Below are 18902 nucleotides of genomic sequence, written 5' to 3'. Positions count from 1 at the left end.
ATTTAAATGAGGTGGAATATTTGATTTAAACTGCATTAGTTGCTCTGAAGGTTGTGCCGCAGCTATAAAGTTGGCCTAAAAATAGAAATAATCTGTGAGCGAAAACTAAAATAAATCTGTTAACTAGTCTTAAGTAATTGTAATAGCACTTCCGGCCATTCATGTCCTGCCCCGTCCGAATCGGCCTGGCTTGCCTTGAGTTCCAGCGCTGAGTGCTGTACCGGGAAATAATTTTAAAGGTAGAGTGTATGATTAAGAATTGCACAAGAAGTTAGTTATGACAATACGGGCTTGACAACAATGTTTATTTCATGTAATTGCATGCATATTTCCAGGCATTTTAGGTCATAGAAATCCGAGCCCTAATCATGTGTCATTTAGAATCATTCATTACTGTTCATGGAGAGTTGCATTGATAACCTGTATGCAGATTTTAGTATAATAATGCAGGATTAATTTTTCTCATTTTGAATATTTAATATCAAACAGATAAAACCGGAGATTCCACGTGCTGCTGCTGCTGCTGCTGTTCAAAATGGAGCTATTCCCAAACAGCCCATGCCTATCACCTTGATCGATCATAGCAAGGCATCTCAGTCTGATAAGGATGTGCGAGTAAGTATTGACATGTAATAATCTGATAAATCTTTCCATAGTGTGTCCCAACAGAAAGGTTTAGAAACTTAAAATATTTTTAAAACAGCCAATATTTAGTGAACCAAGTATGTTTTCATTAATCAAGAATGAAAGTTAGAGATTCAAAGGTGATCAGATACCGCCCTAGTTCTAACCATAAACAATGCCAGCCAGCGATCCGCCGAAGTTCCTCCGATGACTCGGCGGCGGGCAGCTCCTGGGAAACCAAAGCTTTTGAGTTCTGGGGAAAGTTTGGTTGCAAAACGGAAACATAAAGAAATTGACGGAAGGGCACTACCAGGAGTGGAGCCTGCGGCTTAATTTGACTCAACTCGGGGAAATAAAGGATTGTGTATGTGTTGCCTATTGCTAACCTGGTGTAAGGCGCATGCCACACATTTTCTGAACGACAACGTTTTGTTATTAGGTCAAAATCATCCAGGAATATTATGTGTATACTTTATGTGATAAAAAATATCTTGGTGACTATTCAAAACTGTCCTCTTACGTGTTCATCACATATAATGCCCAGTAGTTGACACCTTTGGCTTTTATTACAGCTCGAACTTTGCTGGGGAGAGAGACTGTGCACTAGGTGTTGGAATGTCTCCGGGTGATTGGCTAGAAAATAAATCATATACAGTAGTACATATCCGCGTTCTTCTACATACTTTGCTGTGTTGATTTTCAACTGCATTTACTGAGTTTTAAAGGCGATAATGTGTAATATGGAATGTTGAGATGTCTCACGGTGCTTGCTTTTGATTCATTAGGATGCTGTTGCACTTTTTTTGTGTGACTTTTCTTGAATAGAAAGAGACCTCCTTTTGCTTTTTAATTCATTAATTTTGCCTTTGAAACATGAGTTCATTGCTGCAGAAAACAAGAAGAGATAAGGTTCGAATGAAGAGATCAGTCATTATACACAAGTAAAGTGAACGCTGAGTGAAAATCTAAGAACATCGACTCTAATGGTATGGCCATGTAAAAAGGATGGATCAAATGAGAACAGCAAGAAAATGGCTAGAAAAGGAATTGGAAGGCAAACGACCTAGAGGCAGACCAAGGAAACGGTGGATCAGGCAAGTAAAGCAGGACCTGGAAGGAAGGAGTGGAATGGCACCAAGTTGAGAAGGAAGAAATGTACCTGGGTGGACAAAGGCGGAGAGCGTTCTTGTACCACATCCGGGCAACTGGAGACGGTTAAAGGAGGAGGAGGATGATGATGATGATGAATTCTCACAACACTGTTTAAACCACAACTGAGTATGGACTGTTGGGAGTGTTGGGTATACTGCAAGATGGGCATACAAAACTCAACCTTGCTCTATAATTTTCAGCAGTAAGCATAACTGACTTGTTTCATACAAAATCATTTATTCATATAAGTTACATATAAATGAGATTAACTCATACTTAGTCACGCACGATCTCGTAGACCGTATTGTAACTGTTCATAAGTAATTCTGATTAATGGTTCGAAGAAGTGTTGTGGGTGTGCCTCAGCCTTTTCTCAACGGAGATCCATGAAAATCCACTTGCGGGCGTGCAGGTTCATTTGCGTACCGAATGAAGAGATCCGTCATTATACACAAGTAAAGTGATCGCTGAGTGAAAATCTAAGAACATCGACTCTAATGGTATGGCCATGTAAAAAGGGTGGATCAAATGAGAACAGCAAGAAAATGGCTAGAAAAGGAATTGGAAGGCAAAAGACCTAGAGGCAGACCAAGGAAACGGTGGATCAGGCAAGTAAAGCAGGACCTGGAAGGAAGGCTCATAACGTTCATCATCATGTTTTTGTTGACGCCGTGAGAATTTGCATCTTATGAGTATTTGAGGCTATACTAATCCTTAGTCTACAAATGACAATACCAAAAATTTATTTTATTTAGAAGGATCAGTTCTATGATGAAATATAGTTAACAATAACAATTGATCATAGGATATAAACTTCACACTTCTCACAACCATTAGTATGAGGCACACAATACACCACGCGCCACATGCTGCAACAAGAGGCAAGTCTCATATAACTTATGCCATTTGACTAACACGCTCTCTCCTTCAGCTCATTAATTTTATCTTATTTTATCTATCATCTATTCAGGTCACCACAATGAATTGTGAATTTATACCAGCCACAAATTAGGAATGTTTCAGTTTTAACCATATCTTCATGTGCCATCCTGACAATGTCCAGCAGCATTTCAGCATGATTTTAACAAGCGTTACGTGAACATTTCATTTTATTCACGTTGGTCGATGTGGAACATCATCTAGCAGTTCTGCATCAGCTGGTGGTTATTTACAGTGGCATCCAGTGGCTTGCATACTGCTAACACCACTCAAGTAGATTTGGTGATTGATGATCTGACTACAAAATCAACATTTACCAGTTCCCATTTTGCAATTGAGATTGTAATGATTAGCAGTGATGGAACTAACAATTCTATGAATATCAGTACAAGAAAGAGTCCGGATGATGAGCATACTCAAGATGCTAAGAATTTAGATCCTAATTTATATTTCAGATTTTACACTTAGTTCATCCCAGATTTCAATGTTAATTGTATTTTTGTACATTAGATTTCATGCCAATTGTAGTTTTTACATTTGTTTAGTTATTAGATCTATTACTTAAGGCTGAAGATGGCCAGCCAAGGCCGAAACTAGTCCCTAGTTTATTAATGTAATTCAATAATATTGCATAATATAGTACTGAAAAAGGTGGACCATATGACATTAATTTAGTAATTATTATTATAATAACAATTGTAGTGTGACAACATGATTGGATGAACAAGAATCGAATGTGATAATTAACTCAGTTAAAACTAATATTAATATGCTTTTGTTGGTCACTTCTAAAGTGTTACTATATTTTATAATCAGATGGATATGTCGGCAATCAATCTATAACATTAAATTAACAGATCAAATAATTCTTTAATTTCAACATGAAAAGTGCTGAAGGCTTAACTATTTAATTCACAATGTAATTATTTACGTTATTCATTTATGTCCGCCGACATGAAAATAAAGAAAAGACTCGTTCGTTCATATCTAATCATTTGTTGATCAAAACCTTGTCCTCTGATATTCTATTAAAGTAATGTCGAAATAGTCGCGTAAATCGGTGAAACCCTAATTAACAACTTAAGTGTTCATCAATACAATGTATACAATGCCGTGGAAGCTAAGAGTGAAATAATCATGGACATTCAAAACAAAATTCATAGTTCGCCTTTAATAAATGATAGCCAAAACTGTAGAGTAGGAACAGCATAATTATAGAATCCTCAAATCACTGCACCTGAATAAAGCAAACATCAGACTACATAATACCACTGAAAACAATGAAGATTTAGAATTATCATGACTCCACAGCACTTGGATTCGCCTGTAGATTCTCCTTCAAAGACCTGAAATTCTAATAATATCTACAAGACATGAGCACTACAACAACTACTACTTAATAGGAAATGCTAAGTTGTACATTACTCAATATGACTCTAATTTCATTCTCAATCATAATATGTTTTGCATCTCTCATTAATATCAGTTTGTGTCGAAGATCTTCCTACCGCAATTATCTATTCAACTAAGTAACATTTGTTTCATCATATGTCAGGTTAATACTATGATGACAAATTCACATGTCCAATATGCAAGTGTTGTTTGCAAAATATTATCTTTGAACATACAATTATCAACCTTCAAGTGGTTGTATATATCTTAATATCATTTCAATATATTAGCATGATGAGCGCTTATTTTCAATTCCTTCACCATTAACATCGTTAGGATTCTTTGAATACTACATTACATTGCTCGTAATGCTTATTTCCAAACAAAATTATATGTACCATAACCATCGCACATACTATTATTTCCATTATCTCGATGACCCTATCATTCAATATATCCCATCATCTTGCGCATCATGCTTATTTTTTAATCCTTCATTTAAAATATACAAGATTAGAATCACCAAAGAAGACTATCTTGCTCCTAAAAACGTATGAAATTTACCATTATATCAACACGATTTAATCAAGTATTTCTCTTATGAAGACTTATTCGCATAAGCTGAAATATTATTTTATAAGAAAATCTCAGATCTTGACGTATGATTGCTTGATGATTACTCCAATAAGAATTATCTACGTGACGATTGGTATGCAAAATCCATTATGAAGATGGTACTTCAGAAAGTATAGTAGATATATTCCTAGTAAATTCTTATAGAATAACTTAGTTGCGTGCTCGAAATTAGATGAGTAGCACATGATAAATAGTGATTCCAATTACGCCATTTTTTAAGAGGATAACTACCTTTCCCCGGATATCATGAATTGCTTAGCGGTGATCTATTGATGTCGCTCAAGTTATATTTTATAAACAAGTCACATTTAAAAATATGCAAAAGAAAATCCACACTAATGTAATGTACACACTTAATAGAATAAAGGAAAGGGACAGGTTTTTGGGTACTTATCATGCTAGACGGACTCTTGAAGACATAGCTCCATCATCTGGTCGTTGGAACTTCATGGTTTTATTTATTTCAGCATACTTCCAGGCCCGCCGGGTTTCCAATCCGGTTTAGGCCTGCATGACCACACTGGTTGATATTTTACAACAGCAATTCTCCATATAGCCAGGCATCATGACACCTGAAAGTTGTACAATACAATTACAGTGGAACCTCGATTCTCCGTTTTTGGAGGGACCACCGTAAAAAAACGTACAACACGGGAAAACGGAAAATCCGGGAATGAATGAACCATGAACAATTTGGCTAAACATCACAAAAAAGAAATATGTATACTTAAAATCTTACAAACACCCCTAAACCAAACCAAACTACAGCCCCAATGGGCCTTCCGCCTACCAAGCGACCGCTGCTCGGTCCGAACGCCTGCAGATTACGAGGTGACGCATGGTCAGTGCAACAAATCCTCTCGGCCATTATTCCTGGCTGTCTAGACCGGCGTCGCCATCTCACCATTAAATAGCGCCTCAATTAAAGGTAATCGTAGAATGAGTGAACCTGTAACCAGCCCTCATATCCAGGTAAAAATGCCTGACCTGGCCAGGAATCGAACTTGGGTCCTCCGGGTGATAGGCAGGCAAGTTCGACCGTGGGGCCGGCTTCAAACATTAATTACCGGTACGCGGCTTAAAAGTCTCACAACTTTACATTCACTTTTACCGGGGAAACTTCGTCGGTTTCGTCTGAAAACTTCTTTCAGATCAGCAACTTTGATCGGTCAAACTGTTCGAAAAACCTAATAACATCAAGCCAAACAATCGACCACAAGTATTTTTTAATTCTCGAATCTAATAAAATAAAGCACATTGGATACAAAAGCACCCAACATGATGGCGAAATCCCTTTTTCTTTAAATCTTCCATTGTAATTTGGTCACTGGTACCTAGGTACTGTTCGTAGTCAGTTTATGGAAATCTTGTACCGCGCAAATTAGGCCTACGGCCTATATCGACTTTTAAAGGTTATGTTGAACTCAAGAATATTGTTTCGAATGTAAGTATCGATTCTCAAGTTTTCGAACTCATTATGTTCAATTATGTCCGTCACTAATCACGATTACATTGGAAAGAGAAAAAACTTCCGAATTTATGGTTATTCGCGACCTTGAGCTCAGCTGGAAAACGCGCTCGCTGTCCACGTCGGCAGGAGTGCGAAATGATGCAAAGGTTTTTACATGTAACGTGAGCGAATAAAACTACTGTGGTTTTAACTTTTAACACAATAACGTAAAATTCCTAGTCTTACATTAGGACCAAAACAGTAAAAGGCAATCCCAAAACCACCCATGCCTGTCTCAATAACGTAATCGTATAGGCTACGATAATATTAAGATACCGTACTCAATTTGTGTTACTGTACTTAAGAAGGAGCAGTTTAGATTCCTACCTGAAAGCTCAGTGACTATACAGCGCCCTCAGGGAAGTGCCGAAAACCTGTTCGGCGATACACTCGGAAAAAAAAAGTAAACGTCTAACCATAGACATAATGTACACGCTTTGCAAGTACGAACATTTGTCGAAACTCGTTCCGTCTTCAAGCAGAGCTGTCGAAATGCGTTCTGTCTCCTTCCAATTGTTGTGGACACTCTCTGCTTTATGATTTCGATTCTCTAAACAATACCACCCGAATGCGATGCTAAGATGGTCCCTTATGCAACTTCACCGCCGATCACTTTTCCTCTTCATCAAATTACCGCAGTGACTGGACGTTAACACCAAGATCCGCAAGTATGCCGTAGCCATCCTTTCGTGAGATACAGTTTCTTGAAAAACGCGTGATCGAGGATTTAGCGTTGATGGGACTGAAATTTCTGAACGGTTGATGTGGGAAATAGTTTCTTCGAGAAACGGATGATGCGGGAATTTTACAACGTGATTTAATTAGGATGCTCGCGGACCACGTAATTTGAACGGATAATACGGGAAAACATAGTTTCGGGGAACGTATAATCGAGGTTCTACTGTAGTATGAAATTAAACACCAAAATAAATATGTTAGCATTTTTATACAACACTCGCCTTATTATTTCAGTATTAAACGCTGTACTTCGTGTCTTTATCATTTACTTCTTGAATTACCATACAATCATTATTCAATTTCACACAATCTGTGACTAACTTTGTTCTTAACATGTATGTGTGTCTCACTCGATGTTCAATCTCTTCTTTTATTTTTAATAACATTGTTTTTAATAAAACAAAACCCTATTCTGTAATAACATGTTGGCACGCATTTTTATAAATAATAACAAATCAATGCCATGTTTTTGACGTTTGAGAAACGTTCTCTTTGACATAACTCACTCTTCCAATCGGGAGGTATGATAAAGGAACACTCTTAGCAATTTCACGTCGTCTTGTTCAACTATGTTCCAATCGATTGCTTCATAAGCGAATTCTCGATCGCTCGGAGATGTTTATAATAGTTAGATAATTATAACCAGTGCAGATGAAGTTGAACTTGACACATATCATTTAATCCATTCCATGGCCTCCGTAGTACATACCATTATTGGAACTAAACGTCACTTATAGAGAATTATTTTACTCTCCCGTCGAATATAACTTCTTCATTTAACATTAATTGCTTGTACTTCGATATCACATTTCTGGACGTATATTACTTAAGATACCATGGGGTTCTGAGCTTATGAGTTCCTACATATTCCGTTTTTATTAAACTTATCATTCAGTTGAGCAAGTTATCCTTGTGTCTGGACGTATGGTTTCACATGAATTCCGTTAACTACTTTACTATCAAAACCTTCAATGGTTCCTTTATCTTCGATCCGGAATCCATTCAAAGGTTATATTCCCCTCTTGCTTGGAATAGAAATTTTGAGTGAGGTGAGAAATTTCGTTCAATACTCATAAATTAAATATGACACTTTCCTCTTGTTTAGGAACTCAATCTATCTAGATCTTATGTTGAAGTTTTCAAACAACTCGTGATTGTTAGCATGATGTTTATGCTCCTTTACATGACCATTTAAAATATATTCCAATGTCGCTCATCTTTCAGACATTCCTTATAATATTATACGCGCACTTTTTCTTGAGCCCGATTTTTACGGGGTGAGGAGCAAAGAGGGAGTGCTGCCAGTTCCGGTTATACTGCCAACTGGATGGAAATGAAATCTGAATTGAATCGATAATATGATCAATCAATATGAATTTTCTAAACATTTATTATCTTACGTCAACAATTGTGTCACACATACATTATTTAACATTACATAACATTTCTCAATGCGAATCTTGTTAGTAGCATGAATTATATAGTTTGGCTTTGCTGTGTAAACAACAACAGTACTAGTTTGCAAAGTGTACACCAGATGTCGCACAGCGATGAATAAGCGATTCATAGTTTGTGTTTCAGTGGTTGCCAATATGGATGTCAGAAAAGAAGATAACCAAGGTCTGCCGACTCAGCACTAGGGAGCTCCGGGCTCAAGAAAAAGTGCGCGTATAGTACACCTCATATCTGTTGATCCTTCACTCCTCGGATGCAGATTCATTCAATTCAGTCTCCTCATTATCATCGTTCCAAATGACGTTGATCTCTTCCTCACTGGAGTATGATACCGTTTCAAGTTTGATGATTGAAGATAGAAATATTTCCCGAATCTAAGCTTTGGATCTTGTAAGCATTATTGTTTAGGATATTTATGATTTTGAATGGCCCGATATACAAGTGAGTGAATTTGGAATAAAATTTAGTAGCAGGATTCAAAGTTGCAGGCTTCCTCACAAGCATAAAGTTTCTGATCTCCAATGGTTTACGAAATTTCTTATGCCTCATTTTTCTGAGTCGTCATTCTGCTTGTTTTTTCATGCAAGTTGAGCTTGTTCAACATTTTCTTCGACGTTGGGTCTCTCTTCCGTAGATCTACTGTTAATATCGAGAAAGAATGCTTTTGCCGTATAGAATTTATAAAAACTCTTGTCAAGGAGAAACCAAGCAGAATGGCATGTATAAAGGTTATCTTAATTGTAAAAAGTTATATAAAAGAAAACTTATCCATGCCAAAACTTTAGCTTGTGAAAAATATATAGAGAATGCACCGAGCAAATGCAAGGCAGCATGGGATGTTATATTACAAGAAAACATCCCTATTCGTACTCAACTCATTTATTGATGCTGAAGAACTGAATAATTATTTCTTAAACTCTGTAAAAGAAATCTGAGATCAAATTAAGGCAACAGGTACAGCTGCGAGTAACTTTCTTCACAATCAAACCCCCTGCCGAAATAAGTTCCATTGGGTTGAAATCACATCTGAGGAAGGAATTAAAGTTAGCTTAAAATGATCAAACTCTAAGAGTATTGATTGTTATTGGTTATCTAATTACATCATCAAAAGAATAATACATTTGATTTCTGAACCTCTAGCTTTTATTTTTAACAAGTGTTTAGAGTTTGGAGTTTTTCCTGATTTACTTAAAATTTCTAAAGTTATTCCAGTATTTAAAAGTGGGGACAAACAATTTCTTCAGAACTACTGTGCAGTCTCAATTGTCCATTAATTGAAGGCCCCCCCCCCCCCCCCCCGGAAGAAGGGTCTAAGCCACATTTTTCAGCAAGTTGAGTTTTTTGCGGAATAATGGTCTATATCATCTCAGGTTATTGCATGCGAAGTATGATAGTCATACCTTTAAGAGAAATAGGTCATTTTTCTGTTAAAAAACTCCTTTGCCTGGAAGAAGGGTCTATGCCACTCATTCAAGATGGCTGCCAGTGTGTTAAATCTTTCGTCCAACGAGTTAAAAAACTTGAATAAAACCAGAAAAACTAAGATAAATATGGATAACTGGAAGGATAATGAACGTAAAAGGAAACGAAATAGGGATGAGGCTTATACAGCAACGAAAGGCGTTATAAAAGAAGCGAAAACGAGGCCACAACAGGCGAGGGGAATAAGGGTCTATAATAAATGGTTTATTTTAGTGCTAAGGAAGGTCCTTAGAATGAATTTGGTCATTGTTTAATACATAATGCATTATACAAACCATTCATTTAATTATCATTACGGTAAAATGGTATGGGTATAACATTATAATAATTTTCTGCTTCTTCGTTGTTTCGAGGCCGTGTGTATGATCCAGATTTCTGTAACAAGAATGGGTGTATTCAACTCACTGACTGTGAAAAGGAGGAGTAGTGTACAGAACAATATACCATGGACCTTAATGAGCAGTCCTTGTTTCTTGTGAATAAGTGCCTCAAAATCTCTGACCGAAAACGAGGTGTAATCAGAGAACAGATGCCATTTCACGTCGGAAACATTCTTTTGAATACCATGTTCCAGCAAAAGGTAGTGATAGTAGTTCACTGCAGGTTTGTAAAATAACTTTTTCAGACATGTTTAGTCTGTCTGTCCAGAGTTCTGACTTCAAAGATGTGAAATGTTGGTCAAAGACCCTAAATTCAAGGTAACTGAAGCAATGTGACTGAAGTTTTCTGAAGATGACCCCACATCTGTGTTTATGGGAAGATGCCACCTTTGATTGTTCTTCGAGAAAGATATACCTTAGTTAAAGGTGTCAAGAACAGACGGAAGCAGCCACTAGTCCTGCCACAAAAATTACCACAACTCTACGGCTCAACGCTGCCCATTAAGAAAGAAAAAAGAATGACCTACTGAAGATGTGTGACTATATATCTCAAGAATTCAGAGGATTCTATAGTGATTTGAAGTGATTCATCTCCAAATAAGTAACACTGTATTAAACTGTAAAAATGTGGTTTAGACTCTTATTCCATGATTTCAAAATGAGAAATGGCTTTTTTACTACATTAATAAGGTTAATTTGTGATCATATATTTTTCATTTTCTCATTATTCAGATGTTTTTTCTGTTTCCTGAACATTTTAGTTTTGTGGCATAGACCCTTATTCCGGGGGGACCTTCAGTTTCTAAAATATTTGAATCACTTTTGTACAATCGACTTAGCAGCTATTTTGAAACTTACAATCTCCTATCCGGCAGTCAGTTCGGGTTTCAACAAGGTAAATATAGTACTACTGCTGTTCTTGAAATTGTTAATCAGATATTAACAGCTTTTGTAAACAAGCAGGCCGTCTCTTTAGTGTTATGCGATCTAAGTAAAGCTTTTGATTGTATTAATCATGAAATTTTACTTGCAAAGCTTGAGATGTATGGTGTCGAGTATTCCTCACTGAACATAGTTAAGTAATACTTAAATAACTGATATCAGTTTGTCTCGATTAAAAATAGGTATATGCCAGGCCAAGTGGCTCAGACGGTTGAGGTGCTGGCCTTCTGACCCCAACTTGGCAAGTTCGATCCTGGCTCAGCCCGGTGGTATTTGAAGGTGCTCAAATACGTCAACCTTGTGTCGGTAGGTTTACTGGCACGTAAAAGAACTCCTGTGGGACTACTCGGCTTCTCTGAACATCGTAAAAGTAGTTTGTGGGATGTAAAGCAAATAACATTATTATTATTAGAAATAGGTATTTCACTTTGAAGAAAGTTACAACTGGTGTGCCACAGAGCTCTGTCCTCGATCCATTTTTATTCATTTTGGCAATCAATGATTTACCGCAAAATGTCACGGCTCATGCTCTTTTATCCTATGCGGACGATACAACATTAATTACAAAACACCAGAGCATCTCAGGTTTGCATCAGATGTCGCAGGAAGCTCATGCAACTGCAATGCATTGGTTTTCATCCAATAGGCTGTTGTGCAATCAGGATAAAACTCAATTTTTCACACTAGGATTATCCAAAGATATTGAAAGTCAGTCAGTCAAACTTTTGGGTTTTCATATTGATGCCAAATTGAAATGGGAAACACACATTGATCATGTTTGTAAAAAAAATATCACGAGTGGCCTATTTCATATGGAAATTGAGGGATTTAGTTAGCAGTGACTAGCTAAGGATGGCATATTTTGGTCTCTTCCAGTCACACGTTACTTATGGGCTGTTATTATGGGGGCATTCTTGTTATGTATATAATATTCTTCTAATACAGAAAAAGGTTGTCCGAACAATGTGTAGGGCTGGTGCAATTGATCATTGTCGACCTCTTTTCATTAAGCTTAAAATACTGACAATTATTTGTATATATCGTTGACATGTTAAAAACAACATAAATGAATTCATTACTAGTGAAAACATTCACCTTCATGGTACTCGGGGCAAAGTAGACATTGACATCCCAATTCAGACTGTCAAAAACTACTCAATTACATAAAATCAGTTGTTTAAGATTATTTAGTAAATTACCACATTCTGCACGGTTCTCTCCTTTAAGTAATTTTAAAAGAAAAATGTGTGTTAATAGAAAATCCACTTTATAACCTCTGAATTCTTAGAAATGCATAATGCATGATAAGAGACGTGAATATCATATACACAAACTCCTGCATAGTAACTCCCCCCCCCCCCGGTATATTTCATCTAAACTTCACTTCCTCTCTTCCTTCCATAATCGTAACACTCGCTCGGGCTCCACTTTAGCTATTCCTCTTCACCACTCTTCTGTGTATAATAAATCTTTCATTGTAACCGGATCCAGGCTTTGGAATTCCCTGCCAGTAAGTGTCAGGGGCATTGACTCCTTCCTCAAATTTAAAATATCTTGCCGAGACTTCCTGTTGAGAGATACCGATTGAAGTGTGTATTGGTGTGTATTGTGTGCGTGTGATTGGTAATTGTAAAATTAAAAATTGTTTCTGTTAGTTTTATATAATATAAACGTAAGGGTAGTTGATAAGTGTGTACATTGTAAGTGTATGTGCAAGTGTCTGTGTGAGGTAGAAAAGAGGACTGAAGTAACGAGCTAATAAGCTAATAAGCTGCATATTGTGTGGATGTGTAACTTAAGCTTAATTTAGTAAATAGTATAAGTAGCATAATTAGTATAATTAGTAATAGGCAACCTTAATATTATTTATTCTATTGTGGTTAAGTGTAAGAGAGGGCCGTGTGCCCTAACTTCGCCACATGAAAGAAGCCATAATAAATAAATAAATAAATAAATAAATTAAGTTTTAATAAAAGGAGTATGTTCATTTAGCCTTGCTAATATTTAAGTACTAAATTATCATCAGTTGACAAAGCCTATTTCATTGTATATGGTCAATGACAAATATTCTTGATTCTTGTGAACTACACTCGGTATATTACCTGTAGATTCATGCCAAGTGTGGTACATATTTCTTTTGGCTTACTTGGTATCACGGCGATTGACTGTTGATATAAAAGAACAGAATTATAACCCAAGTCAAGGTTTCTCCAATGGTAGCGGTTAATTTATCTACCCCTCCGTGACCAATTGTGCGATGTATATACCAGATTAATTCTCATTTTAATTTATGTGGAACTACAACTGTTAATTTCCTTTTTTCTCTGTGTATAAACTTGTATATAATATTATCCTTATAAATGGAATCAGCTATCGGTACATCCATTCTCTGATTTTCATAGTTATCTGCAGTTCTTCTCAGACAGTATTCTGTAATCACCCTCAATGATGGATCTTCAAGTTGTAATTCTGGTAAGCGTTTTAATTTTTCTAAGGATTCTTCGTCCTCAGGAGTCACTTCTATTATATTAACTTCCCAAACTTCTGCCATAGGATTTAGGCTCAAACTATCAAACTATTGGACATTCCTGCACAGAATTCAATTTGAAGGTTGAATTGTTTAGCTAGATAATGTTAATTTTAACACGCAAGTTGTAACTACTGCAAGCTATTGAAATACTGAACAGATAAACGTTGACTCAAATAAGTGTAAATAACAAGGATAATGGGTGCCACCTGCAAAACAATTGCAGGAATATTTAATTATGTAGAGCAACGAGCCACTCCCTCTCCCAAGGCGACGGTCATCAGGCTGACGAGGCTCCAGACTTACTTTATAACCTTACCTGTTGCTATATAACCCCTGAAATTAAATTTGGGTAACATGCCAGGTTCAGCCTTACTCCACTGACAAAAGACTCGCTTTAAGTTTGATTCTATGACTTTACTCCCAGAATAAGAACTAATATGTGACAAACACCAACAAAAATCAACACTTATGCAACCCACTTAGTGCTTGCCGTTTACATAGAGCAAATATACACAATACTACCCAACAAAATCATATCTTCACGAGATTTACTCGTTTGTTGTTTACACAGGCCAATTACAAACCACTAAAATCACCAATAAAATAAAATATCATTTAACGAGACCAACTCGTGTTTGCCGTTTACAAAGGCAAATTACAAACCACTAAAATCACCAATAAAATAAAATATCATTTAACGAGACCAACTCGTGTTTGCCGTCTACAAAGGCAAATTAACAAACCACTAAAATCGCCAATAAAATAAAATATCATTTAACGAGACCAACTCGTGTTTGCCGTCTACAAAGGCAAATTACAAACCATTAAAATCACCAATAAAAAATAGAACATCATTATACTTTTAACATACCTCCAGGTAAGAGCCCCACTGCACTCCACTGTTACCGTGAATCCTAATCTGGTAGAGAAAAGTACGACGACTATTTCTCTACACATGGATGCAACCTTCTTTACGAAGAGCATCCCTAACCTTATTTACACTTCTTCGTCGACGTCTTGAATCCTTTCCAATTGCCGGCTGGACAGAAAGCGTTACATGTCTGGAGGCAAGCAAACAGCAAAATTCTCCATCAACTGAAGCTGCATACTCGGCTGACAAGTTACAAACAAACACTTTCTTTTACAGAAAGTCCACTGCAAAGCCGGTAAGTCGTTGTGATTATACCATGTTCACTCCGTAACAGATACTCACGAACAATAGCAGATCGCATAGCAAACTGCGCAAATACGTAGCTCCCGCAGACCGGTACAAATGAGAAACACACAGAATCGGCATCAGAGTCAGAATCAGAATAAGTATCAGAATCAGAATGAGAATGACTCGCCGCACACGCGTACACACTTATATAGGCTTGCTACACGTGGTTATAGCGTCCTGAAAAGTTTACTGGTAGCAACGCTCTCACAGGCACTTCTTCCCGCGTCACTCAGTCAACCCAAACCTCGCTCAAAACAAAACCCTCGCATTGGCTATCGAGTATTTGATGTGACAGAACGTCCACTCATGTATGTCCACATTGATCCATTCCAATTCTTCAACCGATACAACCTGCCGTACCCCGTGTTTCCAAGCCACTTAGTTGCAACACACACAACTGACCTCAACCGTCCTTCCCGATATAGTCGCTGTTTTCCCGGTTGCACAATCCTTACGGCTAGGCCATATTTACAGACTCTTACCCAAATGGAAATTTATACAAAATATAATGATGCACATATGCAATATTCCCTAACTACACATTCTTCTTATAATGTTACGTTTTTACATTGTAAATAAACAAAATTACACGATTTTAACATTACAAACTATATACGAAAATTTTCTAACCTAAAAACTCGAGGATCGTACATACGTACGCTTACAAAGTTAATGCCTTATGATTAGAGGCACCTGTTTGTGTTGAAAATTTTTGCCTAATTTTGTCATTTTTAACAGTTATTTCGGTATATTTTTAGCTATTTTTATTTTATTTCGTCAATAATTTTGCTAAATATTATTTCTACTTTTCAGCAATAACAGGTAAACCAAGAACTTAGTTGATAACACATTTGCAGTATAACAATGTTGTATTTTTGCATAAGTATATATACATGAGATGTTTCTGCTTAAAACACATGCAGTATTACACATTATATCAAAGCATGGAAATTTGAAAAAAATATATCAGCTGTCACTTTAACAAGTAGGTTCTAACCTAAGTATATCATTTACACATCAGGCTGAAAAAGACAGCAATACCATGAGTTCTATATTAATGGGAGTCAGAGCTTTTCTCCTATCAGACATTACATTACAATACGTTGAGAATGCCCTCTCACTATTAACATCACTGACTGATCACGAAGATATTCTCCAAGGTATTTAACACTTTTAAACCATGAGTTCCACCTGGTTTTCACAGGAATAGGGAAGAGTTTAGCTTTAGTGGGTCCGTCTTCATATTTCTGTTTCAAGAATTGAATGTATACATGCTGTCTCTTCCATGTAAAGGAAGATGTGTTTTTCCCGTACAACACATTGCTTCAAAGCGCTAAGTTCCACAGCCCACACACTGCCCACCAAATTCAGTTCATGAGCCCAGCACTGTGTGTGTACCAACCCTTCTGAAACTAAAACCCTAACTGCGTTTATGCACTTGCCTATGTAACGTGCTGAGTCTGAAGTTATAGAAACTGCATTCTGGTACTGAATTTCAAGTTTGTGAATTACATTCATAATTGCCTCTGAACATGCTGTAGCATTAGCATTTGCAATAGATTTCACTCTCCCTACAAATAACTTCTGAACTTTTCTGTCGCCACAACTAAGCACTTTTACCAGAACCATAAACACACATTGACCTTTTCTTATCATTCGTTTCATCACACAGAATTGAAACTTCCTCATCTTTCACAACTTATTTTAATCTTTCCCGCTCCTCTTCATTGATTCAAGGTACAGAACCTTCCCGTAGTCTTCCAGCTGTGGGAAAGTCTCCAGCATCTTAAAAAATCAGTAGGCCTAATATTAGAGGTCTCTTTAACAACATTTGGATGAATTAAATCATTTATAATTTTAAGTGAATGAGGGATCCAGCATGCATTATCTAGACTAAATGTCATTAAACGAGAAAACTAGCATAACCGCACAAAGTTATTAGAAAAAATTAACCTCAAATTTCTTCCTCAGAAAAATGTTATAATATTGCATAAACCTGGTATACATTTCTCCATCCACTCTCATCTTTGGATGATCATCTTTTTCCAGTGGAATATTTGCCTCCTTAAAAACTTGAGTTGTAGATAAAATGAATTAGTCTTTATGGTATTCTGATCGTTTTGCCGCAGAACTACTGTCTGAGACTAGCTTGTCTTATGATGCCTGTCGTCGTCAGCGCCTTTTCCTGCATATCAGTATCTTTCTAGTTTTGTCAAACACGTAAAATCCTTCTGATGCAAGTTCCTTTTCTTGATCAAAAACTGTCACAACCATTTTAATAAACTGAGCAAAAAATAGGAAATTAAACGCACTGATCAACAGTGATTTTCAACTGGCAAAGAGGACACAGTCAGTCCATCACATAATTATGAATACGATAAATTTCTCGCTTCACAAGAGGCTAATTTAACGATAATCAATATACTATATCTTAACTTTCGATATATGTATCGAACGGGTATAAAATCGATTGTGGCATCGATTATCGGATTTTATTGCCACAACTCTCCTCGAACATCCGTCGTTAACTTCAAAGGATGCAGTTCCGAATAATTTCGTTAATTATTTTGCGATTTTGCTTAAATGTAAATAGTTTCGCATTTTTAGTCAAATTGGTAAAATTTTGCAATTTCGCGCTTTGCGAAAAACAGGTGCCTCTACTTATGATCAGTTCGGATGACTATAGGATATCCATAAATTATCTTCCTATAGAGCGTTGCAACCTTAAATTGCAGTACAGCAGTAATGGGATAATTCCGTCTCTTTCCTTCTTCCATGTTTTGCGGGTAGCGCTGTCCTACTCTAATGCAGCGGGGTTTTTTCAAATATCCGTAAATCAGAATGTTATCGGTTAAAATGGGTGAATATCGTGTTGTGTACAGAATTTTAAGGCGCATTTGATACCGTTAACAAAAAAAAAAAAAAATGTAAAAAAATAATTTAGTGTGAAAATGGTAATATAATGGAAAGTTTTGCCAAATGCAAAATCTTCATTGCATAGCACTTATCATGTCATAACTCCTATTTTATATTCATTATTTTCCTACTTTTTTCACTGCTGATAAAGAAACATTTCAGCTCGATGTGGATAAGTATATTTTTAAATTTAAATGATAACAAAATTCAGTATATGCGTTTATTTTCAGTCATGTTCAGGGAATTTTATGTGCAGGCACAAAAAAGTCAGTCGCTGGCCAGTGTCTTTCCTATTGAATTGATATGGGGGGTCAAAGCGAGGCAAAGGGTCTTCAGATATGGAAGTTATTTTTAAAACAATCCCGAAGTTCTTACCTTGCTTAGTTCTTAATTTGTGATAGGAAGAATATCTCCTTGAATTTTGGTTTCACGCGTGACTCGGCTGGCTGTCTGTGTGGCTGGTTGAAGTATCGGTAGTGATCTCCCAAACATGCGCTTTTAACATTTCCAGACAGACGCATGCAGTGCAGTGCTCATTTTGTCAGTAGTATGTATAACAGTGTTTAAATACATATCGGTGACATATGTAGACTACAATTCTTGAGGGAAAGTGTATTTCGTTTGTGTGGTTCGTGAGTTCGTGCTCGTGCCTGGGGATCTAATTTCGAAGTACATACCGACTAATATGCCAGAGATCAACGATAGGGATGGATACAGGAAAAGGATTGAGAGTCACCAGTGGAGTAGACAAGAGAAGAGGATACTGAATATCTCGGAAGAAGAGCGGGAGAGAAGAAGAGAAAGGATGAAGAGGTTCTGGGAGGAGAAGAAGAAAATGCAATCCATGAAGGAGCTGTCCGTGGTCCTACAGAGGCCGTAACGCAAGAAGAAGAAGAAGAAGAATATATATAATATAATATTTAATGGCGTGTGGCCATCGAAGAGGCCGAGTGCAGGTCTTTCGAGTTGACGCCGCATAAGCGACCA

The 18902-nt window shown here is 36.8% G+C and overlaps 1 protein-coding gene across 3 annotated transcripts in view; it reads left to right on the top strand.

Moving 5' to 3' along the window:
* The window catches only part of LOC136883454 (protein maelstrom homolog), a 228650-nt gene that overhangs the window by 149053 nt on the left and 60695 nt on the right, over positions 1-18902 (top strand). For all 3 annotated transcript variants that reach the window (XM_067155759.2, XM_067155761.2, XM_067155760.2), the window contains exon 9: positions 490-615. In XM_067155759.2, coding sequence (XP_067011860.2) covers positions 490-615 — 126 coding nt within the window. The remainder of the gene's footprint in view (positions 1-489; positions 616-18902) is intronic.

This window comes from Anabrus simplex, chromosome 11 (genome assembly GCF_040414725.1).
Source record: "Anabrus simplex isolate iqAnaSimp1 chromosome 11, ASM4041472v1, whole genome shotgun sequence".
In the NCBI taxonomy this organism is placed as follows: Eukaryota; Metazoa; Arthropoda; class Insecta; order Orthoptera; family Tettigoniidae; genus Anabrus; species Anabrus simplex.
Note: the sequence above shows the minus strand (reverse complement) of the source record. Positions and strands in the feature narration are given on the sequence as shown.